Here is a 19637-nt window from a genome sequence, read left to right as displayed (position 1 = left end):
GAGGGTTCCAGTGGTTGGACTCTCCCCCCCCCCCCGATCAGACACTTATCTCCTATCCTGCAGATAGGAGATAAGTTGTCTAAGGCTGCAGTACTCCTTTAAAGGGGTACTTCAGTAGAAAACATATATATATATATATATATATATATATATTTTTTTTTTTTTTTTAAATCAACTGGAGCCAAAAAGTTAAACAGAGTTGTAAACTACTTCTATTTAAAAATCTTAATCCTTCCAGTACTTATCAGCTGCTGTATACTACAGAGAAAATTCTTTTATTGTTGAATTTATTTTCTGTCCGACCACAGTGCTCTCTGCTGACACCTCTGTCCATGTCAGGAACTGCAGTATATAGCGGAAAAAAGCGGAGGTAGCGCTGGGTGCGGTGTAGGTCTCTAGCCGGTGTAGGTGGGTACCCGGGTGGAGGGTATCGTGTCCCTTGCCGGTGATGATAGCTTGGTATGCAGGCCTGCAGCGTGAGAATGGAGCCCACAGGTGGGTCCGTATGTAGAATGCAGAAAATGTAGAAAAATGCTGCGGTGGCGCTTCCAAGGAATTCACCCAAAGTCGTGGGTATAGGTATAAAGTAAATAATTTTTACAGCATAAAGAAATCAAAGAAAATAAATAAATCAAGCAAGACGCGTTTCGGGAGTCACAGCTCCCTATTTCAATTGCAGGTGGTAGCTGTGTACCACCTGCAATTGAAAAAGGGAGCTGTGACTCCCGAAACGCGTCTTGCTTTATTTATTTATTTTCTTTGATTTCTTTATGCTGTAAAAATAAATTATTTACTTTATACCTACACCCACGACTTTGGGTGAATTCCTTGGAAGCGCCACCGCAGCATTTTTCTACATTTTCTGCATGTCAGGAACAGTCCAGAGTAGGAACAAATCCCCATAGCAAACTTATCCTGCTCTGGACAGTTCCTTACATGGACAGAGGTGTCAGCAGAGAGCACTGTGGTCAGACAGAAGAGGAATTCATAAAGAAAAGAACTTCCTCTGTAGTATACAGCAGCTGATAAGTACTGGAAGGATTAAGATTTTTAAATTGAAGTAATTTACAAATCGGTTTAACTTTCTGGCCCCTTTAACCCCTTAACGACGCAGGACGTATATTTACGTCCTGCGCCGGCTCCCGCGATATGAAGCGGGATCGCGCCGCGATCCCGCATCATATCGCGTCGGTCCCGGCGCTAATCAACGGCCGGGACCCGCGGCTAATACCACACATCGCCGATCGCGGCGATGTGCGGTATTAACCCTTTAGAAGCGGCGGTCAAAGCTGACCGCCGCTTCTAAAGTGAAAGTGAAAGTGACCCGGCTGCTCAGTCGGGCTGTTCGGGACCGCCGCGGTGAAATCGCGGCGTCCCGAACAGCTGATCGGACACCGGGAGGGCTCTTACCTGCCTCCCCGGTGTCCGATCGACGAATGACTGCTCCGTGCCTGAGATCCAGGCAGGAGCAGTCAAGCGCCGATAATGCTGATCACAGGCGTGTTAATGCACGCCAGTGATCAGCATTAGAGATCAGTGTGTGCAGTGTTATAGGTCCCTATGGGACCTATAACACTGCAAAAAAAATGTAAAAAAAAAGTGTTAATAAAGGTCATTTAACCCCTTCCCTAATAAAAGTTTGAATCACCCCCCTTTTCCCATAAAAAAAATAAAACAGTGTAAAAAAAATAAAAAATAAACATATGTGGTATCGCCGCGTGCGTAAATGTCCGAACTATAAAAATATATCATTAATTAAGCCGTACGGTCAATGGCGTACGCGCAAAAAATTCCAAAGTCCAAAAAAGCGTATTTTGGTCACTTTTTATATCATTAAAAAATGAATAAAAAGTGATCAAAAAGTCCGATCAAAACAAAAATCATACCGATAAAAACTTCAGATCACGGCGCAAAAAATGAGTCCTCATACCACCCCATACGTGGAAAAATAAAAAAGTTATAGGGGTCAGAAGATGACATTTTTAAACGTATAAATTTTCCTGCATGTAGTTATGATTTTTTCCAGAAGTGCGACAAAATCAAACCTATATAAGTAGGGTATCATTTTAACCGTATGGACCTACAGAATAATGATAAGATGTAATTTTTACCGAAATATGCACTGCGTAGAAACGAAAGCCCCCAAAAGTTACAAAATGGCGTTTTTTTTTCGATTTTGTCGCACAATGATTTTTTTTTCCGTTTCGCCGTGCATTTTTGGGTAAAATGACTAATGTCACTGCAAAGTAGAATTGGCGACGTAAAAAATAAGCTATAATATGGATTTTTAGGTGGAAAATTGAAAGGGTTATGATTTTTAAAAGGTAAGGAGGAAAAAACGAAAGTGCAAAAACGGAAAAACCCTGAGTCCTTAAGGGGTTAAGTTCTGCAAAGATGTAGAATATCTGCCTTGCTTTAAATATCTATGTGCAAAAACACTCCGGCTCACCTACACCCCGAATCTCCTGCTCACGGATTCTGCGCCCAGCCCGCGCACCACACAATACAAGAAGAAGGATTAATCCAGCAATTGGAAAACAACTTCAGGCTTTACTGAGACAGCGACATAGGTAAAAGCGTATAAGTATCTTGGAACTAGATTCCCACCAGATGACACTTTTATGCTTTTACCTGTGTCGCTGTTTCAATAAAGCCTGAAGTTGTTTTCCAAGCATAGCAATAGCTGCGAGTCTGTCTTTTTCTATTGTATCATCAGATGCGGACCCAAGGTAGATGCATATAGCTTTCCCATAGTACACGATAACAATGAGAAAGTATGAAGTACATGTTGAAAAGACTTTAGATCTTCCCTCTGAAGTCCGTATCTTTAGGAGATGTTTCATTATAAACCATTAGGAGGGCATAAGCATGGCCAAAGCAAATGTGAAGATACCAGTGATGGCTACTAGGATGAATTCATTGATGTGGGTGTCTGCACATGCCAACTTTATCACCGGTTTACCTTCACAGAAAAAGTGCTTAAAGGGGTACTCCGCCCATAGACATCTTATCCCCTATCCAAAGGGGACCTCCACGATCTCAGCTGCGGCACCCCAGGCATCCTGTACATGGAGTGAACTCCGCTCTGTGCCGGATGACTGGCGATGCGGGGCGGAGGCTCGTGACATCACGGCCATGCCCCCTCAATGCAAGACTATGGGAGGGGGCGTTGCCCCCTCCCATAGACTTGCATTGAGGGGGCATGACTGTGACATCACGAGCGGGACGCGGCCGTGACGTCACGAGCCTCCAGCGCTACACCCGACGCTCTAAACGAACGTCGGGTGCAGCAGGGAGATCGCAGGGGTCCCCAGCGGCAGGACCCCCGCAATCAGACATCTTATGCAAAGGGTAGGGGATAAAATGTCTAGGGGCAGAGTACCCCTTTAACTATACAACCATTGCAATACAGAAGTGTTGATGACATGACAACATGCATTGACGTAACGGAGACACACACACTCCATGAACCTAATATGAGTTGGATGCACCTCACCTGAGACTCTCCAGGATCCACCTCTTCCCTACATTCACACGGAAGTAATACACTTCACATTCCATAAAACCGAATGTACAATTAAAAACAGTAATACAAAAGGTCGCATGCCCACATGTAGATGTTACATGTACCTTCATTTTTAAATGGTTACAATCAAGTATAATCAGCATGTACCGGTATGTATATCTTCCTAGTGCTTCCAATGTCCATTAGCAACAGCGTACCGGTTCAATGCCATATCATTAAACTGCTGTAACATCACACAAATGTATAATTACAGTATCTTCCTGATGTCAATGGACATGTAGTGTCAGGAATTGAAAGAAAAAACCCAACTCAATAATTATACAGAGGCACTGTACAGTGTACTACTAAAGGGGTACTCCGGTGGAAAACTTTTTTTTTTTTTTTTTTTTTAAATGAACTGATGCTAGAAAGTTAAACAGATTTGTAAATTACTTCTATTAAAAAAATCTTTATCCTTCCAGTACTTAGTAGCAGCTGTATGCTACAGAGGAAATTCTTTGCTTTTTTACATTTTCTTTTTTTGTCTTGTCCACAGTGTCTCTGCTGACACCTCTGTCCGTGTCAGGAACTGTCCAGAGTAACATAGGTCTTCTATGAGGATTTTCTCTTGCTCTGAACAGTTCCTGATATGGGCATCAGGTGTCAGCAGAGAGCACTGTGAACAAATTCAAAAATAAAAGAATTTCTCTGTAGCATACAGCTGCTAAAAAGTACTGGAAGGATAAAGATTTTTTTAATGGAAGTCATTTACAAATCTGTTTAAAGGGGTACTCCGGTGGGAATTTTTTTTTAAATAAATCAACTGGTGCCAGAAAGTTGAGCAGATTTGTAAATGACTTCTACTAAACATTCTTAATCCTTCCATTACTTATTAGCAGTTGTATACTACAGAGGAAATCATTTTTTTTTTTGGGGGGGGGGGATTTCTTTTCTGTCATGACATGGCTTTCTGCTCACACCTCTGTCCATTTTAGGAACTGTCCAGAGCAACATATTTTTGCTCTGGGGATTTTCTCCTGCTCTGGACAGTTCCTGACATGGACAGAGGTGTCAGCGGAGAGCACTGTGGTTGTGACAGAAAAGAAATCCAAAAAGAAAATAATTTCCTCTGTAGTACACAGCCACTAATAAGTACTGGAAGGATTAAGAATTTTTAATAGAAGTGATTTACAAATCTGTTTAACTTTCTGGCACCAGTTGATTTTAAAAAAGAATGTTATTCCCCTTTTAAGCTTAAGGAATAACAGTAATTATGAAAGTGTAAAAGTGTCATTTATTTCATATCTTCTGCCTCTAGAAGGAATAGAGAGAGAGGGGGTCCATTCTTCATAACCATGGAAAGGTGCATAAGTGAGAGGACAACTGCACTAAAAAACTGAAATAAGTGTATAGACATAGAAACCACTAGTCATAGAGTCTTGTGTGAACAGGTATCATACAAGCACTAACCGAACAGAGAAAGGGATTCAATAATGCAACATTACGTCCTGTCTTTTATTCATACCTCCATAGTGAGTGTTAAGCCGGATAATCCAATATAATTCCCGATCCAGGAGTTTCTGTTTGTAATTCCCTCCTCTGATCGGGGCTGAGACTCAATATCCTGAACTGTCATTGTAGAAAAAGATCCATCATGGTGCTCAGCACAATGTCTGGACACCATGGGTATGTATTTTGAGTTGAAATGGGGAATATCTGACAGGTGTTTCCTCACCCAAATTTTCAAAGGGTTCGTGGTGCACCCCACATATTGTACCCTACACATAGTACAGGAGAATAGGTAAATTACATGATTAGTATTACAATTCATATATTGTTTCACCTTGAATTCTTCCTGATTTGTGTAGGATATAACTGTGGAGATGAAAAGTTTAGATCAAGGTGCACACCACCCCGTATACGGAAAAATAAAAGTTATAGGGGTCAGAAGAGGACAATTTTAAACATACTAATTAGAAAAATAAAGAAAAACCTATATAAATTGGGTATCATTGTAACCGTATGGACCTACAGTATTAAATATATTGTGTAATTTTTACCGAAAAGTGCACTGCATAGACTCAAAAGCCCCCAAAAGTTACAAAATGGCATTTTTTTCACATTTTGCTCCACAAATATTTTTTTTCTGGCTTCACCGTAAATTTTGTGGTGAAATGATTGATGTGAAATGCAAAAATAGAAAAACCTGTGGTCCTTAAAGGGGTACTCTAAGACATCTTTTTCCCTATCCATAGAATAGGGGATAAGATGTCTGATCACAGGGGGTCCCACTGCTGGGAACCCCAGCTATCTCGCATGCAGCCCCCACCTCTGGGAGCTGCACGCAGCGCAGGAGCCTCGGAGTCTGCAGGATCACGACTATGGGGCCGGAGTAGCGGGACCCCTGTGATCAGACATCTTATCCCCTATGGATAGGGGATAAAATGTTTTAGGACCGGAGTACCCCTTTGAGGGGTTAAAGGGGTACACCACTGGAAAAATCAACTGATGACAAAAGGTTAAACAGATTTGTAAATTATTTCTTACTGACTGCCTAATTCCAGACTGACGGGACTCCACCAAGGGGAGAGTAACCGATCCAGCTTGCAAGGTGAGTCTACCCCTCTCTCTAGTGATTCGTCTACACCCCCTCCCCTATTCCCTTCCCTTGTCTTCTTTTGTGTACCCCCCAGCCAACCCTACTCCCCTCACCTTTCTCTCTCTCTCCTCTTTTCTTTCTTCCTCCACTCCTGAGCCTCTTATACATATTCTTCTTCTCCATGAGTGTATGCAGCCACCAGACCGTATTTCTCAAAGGGACACCGCCCTGCCACTTGTGCCAGTAGATTTATGATGTATGACTACCTGATACGAACACAGTACAGACGACGTAGCGAATGACATCTATCTCTGTTGGTATTAGATACCGACTGTGCCTTAGACGCATGCTCCAGAAATGCCTTAAGTACCGCTCTATACTAGAAACCTGTCCTTATTATAACGATAGTCGATTGCCTACTGTCTCTGCATAGTAGTGTTTTGCTATACTGGATGGCTGACATACAGAATGTTTTACTTTTATGTTTCTTACTACTGTTTGGTTACTTACGTACATATGTACTTCATGCAGATATATGTTTATAATGCTGTTTTTGGTACACCCTTGTTGAAAAACTTCAATAAAACTTTGAATATGAAAAAAAATATTTCTATTAAAAAATCTTCTGGTACTTATAAGCTTCTGTATGCTCCACATGAAGTTCTTTTCTTTTTGAATTTCCTTTCTGTTTGACCACAGTGCATTCTGCTGACACCTCTGTCCATGTCAGGAACCGTTTAGAGCAGGAGAGGTTTGCTTTGGGGATTTGCTCCTACTCTGGACAGTTCCTAAAGTGGCCAGAGGTGTCAGTAGAGAGCACTGTAGTCAGACAGAAAGGACATTAAAAAAGGAAAAGAACTTCCTGTGGCGCATACAGCAGCTAATAAATATTGGAAGGATTAAGATTTTTTAATAGAAGTAATTTACAAATCTGTTTAACTTTCGGTCATCAGTTGATTTAAATAAACATGTTTTCAGGCGGAGTACCCCTATAATGTTTCTGGATGCCAATCCATCCCCACATTGTTTTCTTGCATCTTATTTGCTTATTACTTATGTACCAGGGTATTGTGGATATCAACCTATATCCCTGTGGTCCCTTACCCTTGTTATCTCTCTGCGCTCAGCAGACCGATCCTGAGCCTCCGCTACCTGGAGGCTGAGTTACATATCTGCGGTAGTGTCTCCACCCAAATGATCATCTGGGGTTTGGATGTGGGGTCCTGTTGGGAACATCTTTGAGAAAACAAGAAGACTGGCACAGAGTTAATTTGAAATTAACTTTGTATTGCATAAATGAAAACAACTTTAATAACATAACAAACAGTAAGGTACAGTATAACACAAACTTTAAAAAATGCAATGTGTATACAAGTCTCCCCTACCCACAAACCTGCGGCCCACCCTAATTTTTGCCCTATCACCTGTTGGGTACCTTTAGTTGGTGCACATATAATAAATGGGGCGGAATCCATGAACATACAGAGGGGCAAAAAGTATTTAGTCTGCCACCAATTGTGCAAGTTCTCCCACTGAAAAAGATGAGAGAGGCCTGTAATTTTCATCATAGGTATACCTCAACTATGAGAGACATAATGAGAAAAAAAAATCCATGAAATCACATTGTCTGATTTTTAAAGAATTTATTAGCAAATTACGATGGAAAATAAGTATTTGGTCAATAACATAAGTTGATCTCAATACTTTGTTATATACCCTTCGTTGGCAATGACAGAGGTCAAATGTTTTCTGTAAGTCTTCACAAGGTTTTCCCACACTGTAGCTGGTATTTTGGCCCATTCCTCCATGCAAATCTCCTCTAGAGCAGTGATGTTTTGGGGCTGTCGCTGGGCAACATGGACTTTCAACTCCCTCCAAAATTTTTCTATAGGATTGAGATCTGGAGGCTGGCTATGCCACTCCAGGACCTAGAAATGCTTCTTACGAGGCTACTCCTTTATTGCCCGGGTGAAGTGTTTGGGATCATTGTCATGCTGAAAGACCCAGACACATTTTATCTTCAATGCCCTTGCTGATGAAAGGAAGTTTTCACTCAAAATCTCATGATACATGGCCCCATTAATTTTTTCCATTTTTTACACGTATCAGTCGTCCTGGTCCCATAGCAGAAAAACAGCCCCAAAGCATGCTGTTTCCACCCCCATGCTTCACAATAGGTATGGTGTTCTTTGGATGCCACTCAGCATTCTTTCTCCATCAAACACGACAAGTTGAGTTTTTACCCAAAAGTTCTACTCTGGTTTCATCTGACCAATCCTCCCAATAATCTTCTGGATCATCCAAATGCTCTCTAGTAAACTTCAGATGGGCCCGGTCATGTACTGGCTTAAGCAGGGGGACACATCTTGCACTGCATGATTTGAGTCCCTGGCGGCGTAGTGTGTTACTGATGGTAGCCTTTGTTACGTTGGTCCCAGCTCTCTGCAGGTCATTCACTAGGTTCCCCCGTGTGGTTCTGGGATTTTTGCTCACCGTTCTTGTGATCATTTTGATACCACGGGGTGAGATCTTATCAGTGGTCTTGTATGTCTTTTGTTTTCTAATAATTGCTCCCACAGTAGATTTCTTCACACCAAGCTGCTTGCCTATTGTAGACTCATTCTTCCCAGCCTGGTGCAGGTCTACAATTTTGTTTCTGGTGTCCTTTGACAGCTCTTTGGTCTTGGCCATAGTTGGAGTGTGACTGTTTGAGGTTGTGGACAGGTGTCTTTTATACTGATAACAAGTTCAAACAGGTGCCATTAATACAGGTAATGAGTGGAGGACAGAGGAGACTCTTATAGAAGAAGTTACAGGTATGTGAGAGCCAGAAATCTTGCTTGTTTGTAGGTGACCAAATACTTATTTTCCATCATAATTTGCAAATAAATTCTTTAAAAATCAGAAAATGTGATTTTATGGAATTTTTTTCTCATTATGTTTCTCATAGTTGAGGTATACCTATGATGAAAATTAAAGGCCTCTCTCATCTTTTTAAGTGGAAGAACTTGCACAATTGGTGGCTGACTAAATACTTTTTGCCCCTCTGTAAATGCACAACTTGGTCCTTCACTTCAAGGAATTCATAGCACCCACATGGTTTGTCTCTATGGTGTGTATGTCTTTCGCTTCCTTGGTTATGTATATTTCCACCACTTCCTGTCCTTTTCTGTTTTTTTTAAATGATATAAAAGGAATTTGGTCAACACTCTACATTCTTTAACCATTTTATCAGTTTTAAAAATCTCCTTTGTCCATCTTTTTTCTGCATGTCCCCTTTATAATCAATTATGTAAGCAATACATTACCAAATAAACACTGGGGATTAATTATGAAAACCGGTGATAGAAACAATTTGTCCCTGGAGATATCAGCTTCTATCTTATAAAAGCCTGGAAAATATACAGTAGAACGTCCATTCTGTGATCATGTATTCAGAACATAAAATATACACTGGAGTATATTTGAGATGTCAGTTTAAATGAGGTGAGCAAAATACTTTTCACTGAGTGACTAGGATCAGTAATGTCTGGCATATGCACGACTAGGCATGGTTCATACCATGTATGAGTAGACAGCTGTGTCTTGAACCGCATCTCAAGTCCAAACATTAGTGGTGCTCATTCTAAAGTAGGTATGTAATCCAGCAAGACAATAGATGACACAGACGGCACTCACCAAAAGGGTCTTGTTTATTCAAATACTGCGGTCCATACAGACAAGAGCAGGTAGAGTCTGGACACCCCTGCCCTCTCACTTCTGCCTGCCCTTGTCTGTATGCACAGCAGTATTTGAATAAAGAAGACCCTTTTGGTGAGTGCCATCTCCGTCATCTACTGTCTCACTATATACAACTGAGCACAACATATTCTAAACAAATACATTCCAAATGCATATTGTAACATAATGTAAATACATACAGAAATTATATTGAGCAGTTTCTCTGATAAGGCTGTTTCTTCTATTACAGCTTGAAGAATAGGGCTGAGCTGTAATACAAGACATAGCCGATAGACACCAGTGACCTTATCTGAAATAAACACAGACCCAATTTTTATCCTTTTAATATGGGCAAAATACAAGAAAAAATCTATTAGAGTCTTGGTGCCAAAGTGTGCTCAAAGTTAAAAACACATTACAAATCTTCTTTATGTTTTATGTGTTTTAAATTCTCATAATGTCTTCATCTGTTTCAATTGACTATAGGTAAATGTTTTATAATTACTAATAAAATGTGGTCTTTTTTTACTAAGTCAGGAGTATAAATAGGAATAAATTATCTAAACTTACAACACACAATTGTACTGCTTGTGTCTTTTTCTGGAGAACATTACGTAAACACCCACAGTGCAGGTGGGTAAAAAGGTGACTGAATCCAGGTATTGAATAAGTAAATTCCCCTTTAGGATAATCACCTCAACCAAACTATCCTCTACCTACAAATAAGATTGACACAATGTTGTATAATAATATTAGACAATCCTTTTCTGCAAAAATGTTTTGGTTCATCAATATTTCGGGTATTTTTGGGATACCTTTTGTGTACAGCCCTCTTTAAGTCCTGCCACAGCACTTGATGGGGTCATGGTCAAGACTTGGTCATTCTAAAACACAAATTTACTTTCTTTTACACCATTATTTAGGTGATTTACTTGTGTGTTTTGGGTCATTTTCTTGTTGTATCACTCAAAATCTCTTCAGCTTGAGATAATGGTCTGCTGCCTTTATTTCTCCTATACAATGTTTTTATTATTCATGTTTTCCTATAGGCCTTTTGCAGACTTCTTGGGTCTTTCACGCCTCTTTAATATTGCCAGTTGATAATCCTTGTAGACTTGTAGGGTCTTTACGGGAGGCCCACTCCAATATTCCTGAATTTTTTCTATTCATAAACATCTTGTCTAACCATGGAAAAATGTAGACTAGGTCTTTATTCATTGTGTTTGTTGCTTTTTCCAGCTTCATTCATCTTCTAATCTCTTTTGGTAGTTGTTTGCATCCAGGCATACTGTAGTTACAGGAACCGATATTTCTTCTGAAGAATAGGTTTGTCATCAGTCAGGCTTTGTTTGTCTTATTGTATGGACAAAGCACCTGTAGAACCCGCACATGCAATCTCATCTACATAATTAAATCAAATAGCTCTGAAAAAATAGAAATCCATAGAAATCTAGGTAATGCCAACAGGTTTTGTCCCTTATATTCTTGAAAAAAGTTGGCTATTTTCTTGAATATGAGAGTTCTTTTGAATGGTCTTCCAGGCAGAATGTATTGATGACCTAGCCTCAGAACTTGGATTTTTCTTGGTGTTGCTCATGTTTCCTCCAGACTAATATTCAGCTATCACTGCATTTGAGACAAAAGCGGAACTCCATGGCAAGCCTTGCTGCGCACCAAAATATCCTTTGAAATTGGTGGTGGGAGGTCAATAGAACATCTGTAGCTGGTTATCTGGAATGTAGCCCAATGTCATGCAAGTTCCTTCTGATGGTTTATGTAGACACTGTACGATGCACTATGCTCTGTATGTGATGACCAATTTCATTCAAGGTACTGAATGGATCAGTAAACAACATTCCTCCAACTTGACAATCTGTCTGTGCGGAGGATCTCTCAGTTTAAGGGTAGGGTCACACGTAATGGATCCATAGCATATTTTACAATGCGTATTCGAAGGTGAACCTGACCTATTGAGTGCCTCCAGCTGTTAGACCTAACCCAAATCCCCCCCTCCCCCCAGACCCCCGGCCTGCACGCAGCGCCACTCCCAGCAGACACACAGGGGGCCTGCGAGACACAGCTGGTAGTCAGACATTGCGGAGCAGTTTTGATGTCTGAGTACACTATGAGTCGCCACGCGCATGTGCAATGTACAATGACTGCAAGCAGAGTCTCAGAGGCCCCCTGTGTGTCTGCTCGGAGTGGCGTATTGCCGCTGCGGGCAGGCAGGGGGGCAGGGGGGTGATCCGGGTTAGGTCTGACAGCTGGAGGCACACTATGGGTCAGGGCACCTGCGGATCAGCAGCGTAAAATACACTGTGGATCTATTATGTGGGACCCTACCCTAAAGATTCTTTCCCAGTCAGTCTGTATATCTGGTATCTGGTGATAACTGGCCTGGCAACCAACAGGAGGCATCACACAATCATAATGTACTGTCTTGATCTGAATTGTGGGGTTTCATGTGGCTGGAAATGAGCTTTCGATTTGGCTTTTATGCCCCTCTCACATACCACAGATTGGAAATAGTTGCTTGAAAATTTGATCATATTCCACTCTTACTGACACCTGCTACTTTAACAATTGCCATAACCTTACAGAGCTTACTTTTTGGTATTGAAATTTCAATCATGAGCGGTTTATTACACAAAAATAAAAGGTCAGACACATTGGGCCTCATTTAGTAAGGCTTTCCTGAGTAGATTTAGTAATTGTTTTTTCATGTCACATGTATTGTGTGCCAGAATTTCTGACAAAAAAATCCAAAGAACCCTATGAACCCTAAAAAGGGGTGTGTCTAAAAAAAAAAACAACTACATTTTCTAAAGAAACCTACAAATTTAAATGTTTTTCAACATACATTGGGCCTCATTTACTAAGAGTGTCAGGTTTTTACTAGTGGGAAAAGTTGTTTCAGACTTGTAGGATTCCTCTCTATTTACTATTGGGAAAAGTCAGGATCATTTTTTGACCAGCTTTTTCTAGGTGGATATTTCCAGCCATTTATCCACAGGATTTTCTGTGAATTCAATAGTAAATCGGTCGGGTTGTTAAACCACACCCCTTTTTGGAACAGCCATGCCCTCTTTGTAACAGACCACGCCCCCTTTTCAGCTTTTCGCAGTGCAATGTCGGGATTGTCGGATTTTCCAGGCGCAGACTGTCGCACACTGGCCCTCATTTATTATTGCAAACCCGACATGTTTTGTCGGGTTGTGTGCCAGATTCTCTCGCATTGCACCAGAAATTCTGTCTGTGCCAGATTTTATGCCAGAATTTGCCCCAGAAATGAAAAAAATAACCAATTAACTCTCCATTTTGCAAAGAAAACCCAAAAAAGGGGGCGTGGCTGCTGGGAAAAGGGGGCACTGTCTCCAAAAAGGGCCGTGTTTCCGACATTTTCACAAAAACCCAACATATTTACTAATGTTTCCACATAAATGTGGTGGATTTGAGCTGAGGAAAACCCTACAGATCAGAGCATGTGTGAAAAAAGCAAAGTGTAACATAGTAACATAGTTCATAAGGTTGAAAAAAGACCAGAGTACATCTAGTTCAATTTATATCCCTAATGAGTCCCTACTGAGTTGATCCAGGGGAAGGCAAAAAATCCTCATACTAGAGGTAAAAATTCCTTTCCGACTCCAATTATGGCATCAGAATAAATCTCTGGATCAACATGCTGCCCCTAAATATCTAGTATACATAACCAGCAATGTTATTATTCTCCAAAAATGCAACCAGACCCCTTTTGAACTTTTAACAGAGTTCACCATGACCACCTCCTCCGGGAGAGGAGAGAATTCCCCAGTCTCACTGCTCTTACAGTAAAGAACACCCGTCTGTGGTGGTGTAGAAACCTCCTTTCCTCTAAATGTAGAGGATGCCCCCTTGTTATAGATACAGTCCTGGGTATAAATAGATCATGGGAGAGATCTCTGTACTGTCCCCTGATATATTCATACATAGTTATTAGGTCTCCCCTAACCTTTCTTTTTTTTCTAAACTAAATAACCCTAATTCTGATAATCTTTCTGGGTACTGTAGTCCTCCCATTCCCTGTATTACCCTGGTTGCCCATCTTTGAACCCTCTCCAGCTCCACTATATCTTTCTTGTACACTGGTGCCCAGTACTGTACACAGTATTCTATGTGTGGTCTGACCAGTACTGTACACAGTAGTGATTTGTACAGCGGTAGAATTATTTCCTTGTCATGGGCATCTATGTCCCTATTGATGCCCCCCATGATTTTATTTGCCTTGGCAGCAGCTGCCTGACACTGGTCATTACAGGTAAGTTTACTATTAACTAAGACCCCTAAGTCCTTTTCCATGTCAGTCATCCCAAGTGTTCTCCCATTTAATATACAACCCCATCCCGGATTTTTCTCCCCATGTGCATTACCTTACATTTATCAGTGTTAAACCTCATTTGCCACTTCTCTGCCCAAATCTCCAACCTATCCAGATCCATTTGTAAAAGTGCACTGTCCTCTATAGTGTTTACCGCTTTACAGAGTTTAGTATCATCTGCAAAGATTACTACTTTACTATTCAACCCCTCTACAAGGTCATTAATAAATATATTAAATAGAACAGGACCCAAGACTGGCCCCTGTGGTACCCCACTAGTAACAGTCACCCAATCAGAATAAGTACCATTAATAACCACCCTCTGTTTCCTATCACTGAGTCAGTTACTTACACACTTGCACACATTCTCCCCAAACCCCATCCTTCTCATTTTATGCACCAATCTTTTATGTGGCACCGTATCAAATGCTTTGGAAAAATCCAGATATACGACATCCAGCGATTGCCCCATGTCCAGTCTGGAGCTCACCTCCTCATAAAAGCTGATCAGGTTAGTTTAACAGGACCGATCCCTCATAAAGTCATGCTGATATGTGGTCATACAATTTTTTTTTTTTATCAATATACTCCAAAAGCATCTCTTAGAAAACCCTCAAACAATTTACATACAACGGAGGTCAAACTAACAGGTCTGCATTTCCCAGGCTCACCTTTTGTCCCTTTTTTAGATATTGGCATCTGGACCCGGTGATTTGTCTATTTTGATTTTTTGTAGGCGGCACTGTACTTCTTCCTGTGTTAGACAGGTGACCTGTACTGGGGAATTTACCTTATCACACTGTATTTCACCTGGCATTTCATTTTCCTTGATGAATAAAGTGGAGAAGAATTTGTGAAGAATTTGTTTAGGGAAAGTGGAAAATGTAGGGAAACCTTAGTAAATTCCGTGGAAAATAAATTGTGGGGAATTAAAACCCACAAAGAAACCTACACTCCATTCTTAGTAAATAAGGGCCACTGAGTCCATTTACTAAGAGTGGAGTATAGGTTTCCTTGTGGGTTTTAATTCCCTACAATTTATTTTCCACTGTATTTACTAAGGTTTCCCTACATTTTCCACTTTCCCTACATTTTGCTTTTTTTTTTACACATGCTCTGATCTGTCTGGTTTTCCTCAGCTCAAATCCACAACATTGTATGTGGAAACCTTAGTAAATATGTTGGGTTTTCGGAGACCAAGCCCCCTTTCCCTGTGGCCACGCCCCATTGTCTGGTTTTCTTAGCAAAATTGAGAGTTAGTCGGGGTTTTTTCAATTCTGGCGCAAAATCTGGGGCAGCCAGAATTTCTGGTGCAATGCAACAGAATCTGGCGCAATGTGACCGATAAAACATGTCGGGTTTGTAATAGTAAATGAGGGCCAGTATGTAGACATCAGGTCCTAGAGTGTTGCCATCTGAAAGTGGGCTAAGTTTCTGTGTTATTGTCTACTCAAAAGACTATGGCTTGAACTTCATATTTTTCTTGTTCCCACAGGTTCACTCAACCTTTTAGTCAAAACATCCAGGGCTCAAGGCTATTTCTAAATTTGGAGAACCAGACCAGCATTGATGACTTTCATCTCCAGGGATTTGCGAACCTTGAGAACTATAGCATTGGTTTATTTTTTATTTTTCTCTTTACCTATCTACTCACTCTGTTTGGTAACATGATTATTATTTTGGTGGTTCGTCTTAATCTGAACCTTCATACTCCGATGTATTTCTTCATTACCAACCTGTCCTCACTGGAGATCTGGTACATATCAACTACAGTACCAAAGCTTTTGGTTATTCTCGTGACCAATGACAAAACTATTTCCTTCAATTGGTGCTTTGTTCAGTTGTACATGTTCCATGGACTTGGTATGACTGAATGTGGTTTGTTGGCTGTGATGTCCTTGGATCGATATATGGCTATATGTCACCCCCTTAGATATACAAGCATGATGAGTGATAAAGTGTGTAAACATCTAGCCGTATTATGCTGGATTTATGGGTTCACGGCTGCAACTGTACCACTCAGTTTTACCATAAGAGTGCCATTCTGTGGCCTACGGTACATCGATCACTACTTCTGTGACCTTGCACCCCTGTTAAACTTGGCCTGTGTAGATACCTCTCTTAATAGCAGAATTAATGGCTGTGTTATTGGCTTTGCTACCATGTTTAACTTTATATTTATCATCATCATGTATATTAATATTATATATTCTATTGTGAGGATGAGGACGAACACAGGAAGAATTAGAGCCTTCTCCACCTGTTCTTCTCATATCACCGTGGTGATGTTATTTTATAGCACGGCATTTACTGTCTATGCTAGCCCCAAAGGCTTGCACTCAGTGAACTATGACAAGATGTTTGCTCTGGTATATGCCATGTTCACCCCATTACTAAATCCAATCATTTATAGCCTGAGGAATAAAGAAGTAAAAGTAGCAATAAAAAGAATTTTCAAAATATTGTAACAAAAGGATAATTGGGGGATTCAGTCCACAAAATCTAAACAACTGCACTGCATATTTCTACTAGTAGATCTTGATGCACTACCAAAAGAAACTACAGTGGCCCTCATTTACTTAGAAAATCGGGTTGTAAGTCTATCTTGCTTTCTTACTGCTTTTTTCCCCTGGTATTTATTATTATTATGTTGCATCCTGTTTGTCGCACGTGGGTTTTGTTGGCTTTGGTTTCCAACTCCTCTGAGTTGTCGTGAAAAAATCCACAACAATTCAACAAATTCGGGTTGGAAACCTTTATAAATACGTGGGAACAGGATACACAAAACTAAATCAAAACAGATACAAAGCAAACTGACTCCTTCGTTAGGGACAAAGCTAAGAAAAGAGATCTAACTCAAAGAGTAACCGGATAACTACAATTCCAAACTCTAATAATATGGAGAGACAGAAAATACCAAAGCCAAATAGGCTCCAAATTAGAAGGCACCTCACTGTGTGAGACAGGATCTAATCTTTGAGGCAACTAAAAATCCAAAACACATCTAAACATGGGTACTAGAGTTGGGCAAATCGAAGCTGACAAAGTCGAATTCGCTCCAAATTTCATGAAAAATCTGATTCTGAAGGAATCTGAATTTCCTCGCGCTCCCTGGTAACAAATCACTTCATTCACTAAATTTTGTGCGGGCCAGGGGGCTAAAATGGCGGCTACACATGTGAGGACATGGGGCAAGGAAGTCTGGGAAGGTGGGTAGGTGGGATCACCCTGAATCACATGGCGACATGCAACCTATCAGCAGCCAGCCAACCCTGTGATGTCACAGCCCTATATATTCAGCAGCCATTGCCAAAGACGGACATTTCCCATTTTGTTGAGAGAGCAGACACTGTGTGTGCGCGCACTAATCGCTGTTACTTACAATACAGATCTTTACAGCGGCAAATCCATTCACCTCAAGCCCGCATTTGTTCTGGCTAGAGAGAGAGCAGACACTGTGTGGTCCCTAATCAGCGTTACTGACAATACAGATCAGCACAGGGGAAATCCATTGACCTCAAGCCTGCATCACTGCAGGCAGGCAGGGAGAGTTTAGAAGTCGTTTCATAGTCTGCCAATTGAGATCATCACAGGAAGCACTCCCCATTCAAAGACTGCAAACAACCATTGTGCCACCATATGGTCTCCCGACCCTGCTGCCACATCCAGACACTGTTATTGTGCCGCTCTGCGGCAGTGATTCTAAAAGCAACAATCTGCATGTCATGCTGAATAAAAGTATTATTTCACTACCTCAGCACACTCCCTATGCGTGTTACAGCAATGCACAGTGTTCTACACCCCTGTTGAGGCTCTCTGTAGCCCATAAATACCACCATATCACCACGAATATATTTAGATCAAACCAATTTTTGGGGGGAAATTCGGCAAATCGGCAGAATCTAATTTTTGAAAAATGTTCCCATCTCTAATGGGTACACATACTAAACAGATTCATAATTGCACAAATCAGAAACAGGTATGAACAGTGGTCAAGATTCAAGACTCACAAAAGCAAGTGTGAATACACACCAACAAAGAATACATAAGAATATAAAAACAGGACAGATTAAACCAGACCAGGTACACATAATAACAAGATTATCAAAATAGAGCTAAAAGCTACACTGGACAGAAAGCCATGGCAAATACAAAGTACAAGGTGCACATACACACACACAGAGACAAGGTAAGACTAAAACAGATACAGGTAAAAATCAGCAACCAGGCAGAAGGCCTGAGAAGGCTACATACAACCCCACCTAGGCTCTGATAGGCTAAAATCATTAACACTAAGCTGGTGCAAAGCTTAGTGTTAATGGTCGGTTTGTGCTAAGCTGCACCATGCACAAACTGACCAGAGCAGACATTACAGGCTCCTTGCCCTGTTACGTTCTCCTTTAAAACACTGACATAGAGGATGCCCCTTGTAATAGATACAGTCTTGGGTATAAATAGGTTATGGGAGAGATCTCTGTACTGCCCCATATATATTTAAACATAGTTATTAGGCCATCCAGCAGTTGGACCCCCGAGATCAGACACTTATTCCCTATCCTGTGCATAGGGGATAAGTTGTATTTATAAGATGTCCTTTAGGAATGTATAATGTGAACAGACCCTTTCTGTCATTGTCTTCCCAAACAGGAAGCCTCCAGCTGTTGCTTAACTACAACTTCTATCATTACCAGACAGCTTTTGGCTTTCTGGGAATGAAAGGAGTTGTAGTTAAGCAACAGCCAGAGGGTCCCTGTTTGGGAACGCACAGGTTTATTGGCGCTCTCCCCAGGGAGAGTGACCTAAATGTACAAACCCATTTTTCATGTTTTTCTTTTTGTTTCAGATACGTGTATGCATAGGACTGCGTAGGAGTGGAGGACTATATCGATGATAGGCATTTTTCTTTTTAATTTAAATAAAATGGTTAACAAAGGCTTGTGCGGGAGTGATTTTATTTTTGAAATTTACTTTACAGGCTAAGTAGTGGAAGACGGAATCCATGCCTAAGCTGGGGCTTAGTGTTAGCCCCAAAAACAGCTAGTTCTAACCCCCAATTATAACCCCTGTACCCACTGCCACAGGGGTGCTGGGAAGAGCCGTTACCAACATACCCAAAGCATACAAATTGGCGCTCCTGGGCCTAGGTGGTAACAGGCTGGTGTTATTTAGGCTGGGGAGGGCCAGTAACAATGGTCCTTGCCCAGCCTGGTAACATCAGGTTGTTGCTGCTTGGTTGGTACCTGGCTAATACTGAAAATACGGAGAACCACACACGTTTTAGTTTTTTTTTTTTTTTTACTTATTTATAAAAGAATTACAAAAGAAAAACCATGGTTACCCATTGGTTTTCGCTACCAATTGTATAAAGTATATTTTAAAGAAAACATGACGCAAGTTTGAAAAATTATTATTACAAAGAAATCACTCCCCCACAAGCCCTCATTAAACATTTTCTTTAA

At 40.9% G+C, this 19637-nt stretch overlaps 1 protein-coding gene across 1 annotated transcript; it reads left to right on the top strand.

The window, feature by feature from the left end:
- Nucleotides 1-5159: 5159 nt before the first annotated feature.
- On the top strand, nucleotides 5160-16646 carry LOC130294908 (olfactory receptor 6N1-like). Its single transcript, XM_056545058.1, has 2 exons — nucleotides 5160-5191; nucleotides 15674-16646. The coding sequence occupies exons 1-2, from the start codon at nucleotides 5160-5162 to the stop codon at nucleotides 16644-16646; spliced, it is 1005 nt and encodes a 334-aa protein (XP_056401033.1).
- The last annotated feature ends 2991 nt before the right edge of the window (nucleotides 16647-19637 follow it).

Source organism: Hyla sarda, chromosome 11 (genome assembly GCF_029499605.1).
Source record: "Hyla sarda isolate aHylSar1 chromosome 11, aHylSar1.hap1, whole genome shotgun sequence".
NCBI lineage: Eukaryota > Metazoa > Chordata > Amphibia > Anura > Hylidae > Hyla > Hyla sarda.
The sequence above is the reverse complement of the archived record's forward strand: the minus strand, read 5'-3'. Positions and strand labels throughout refer to the sequence as shown.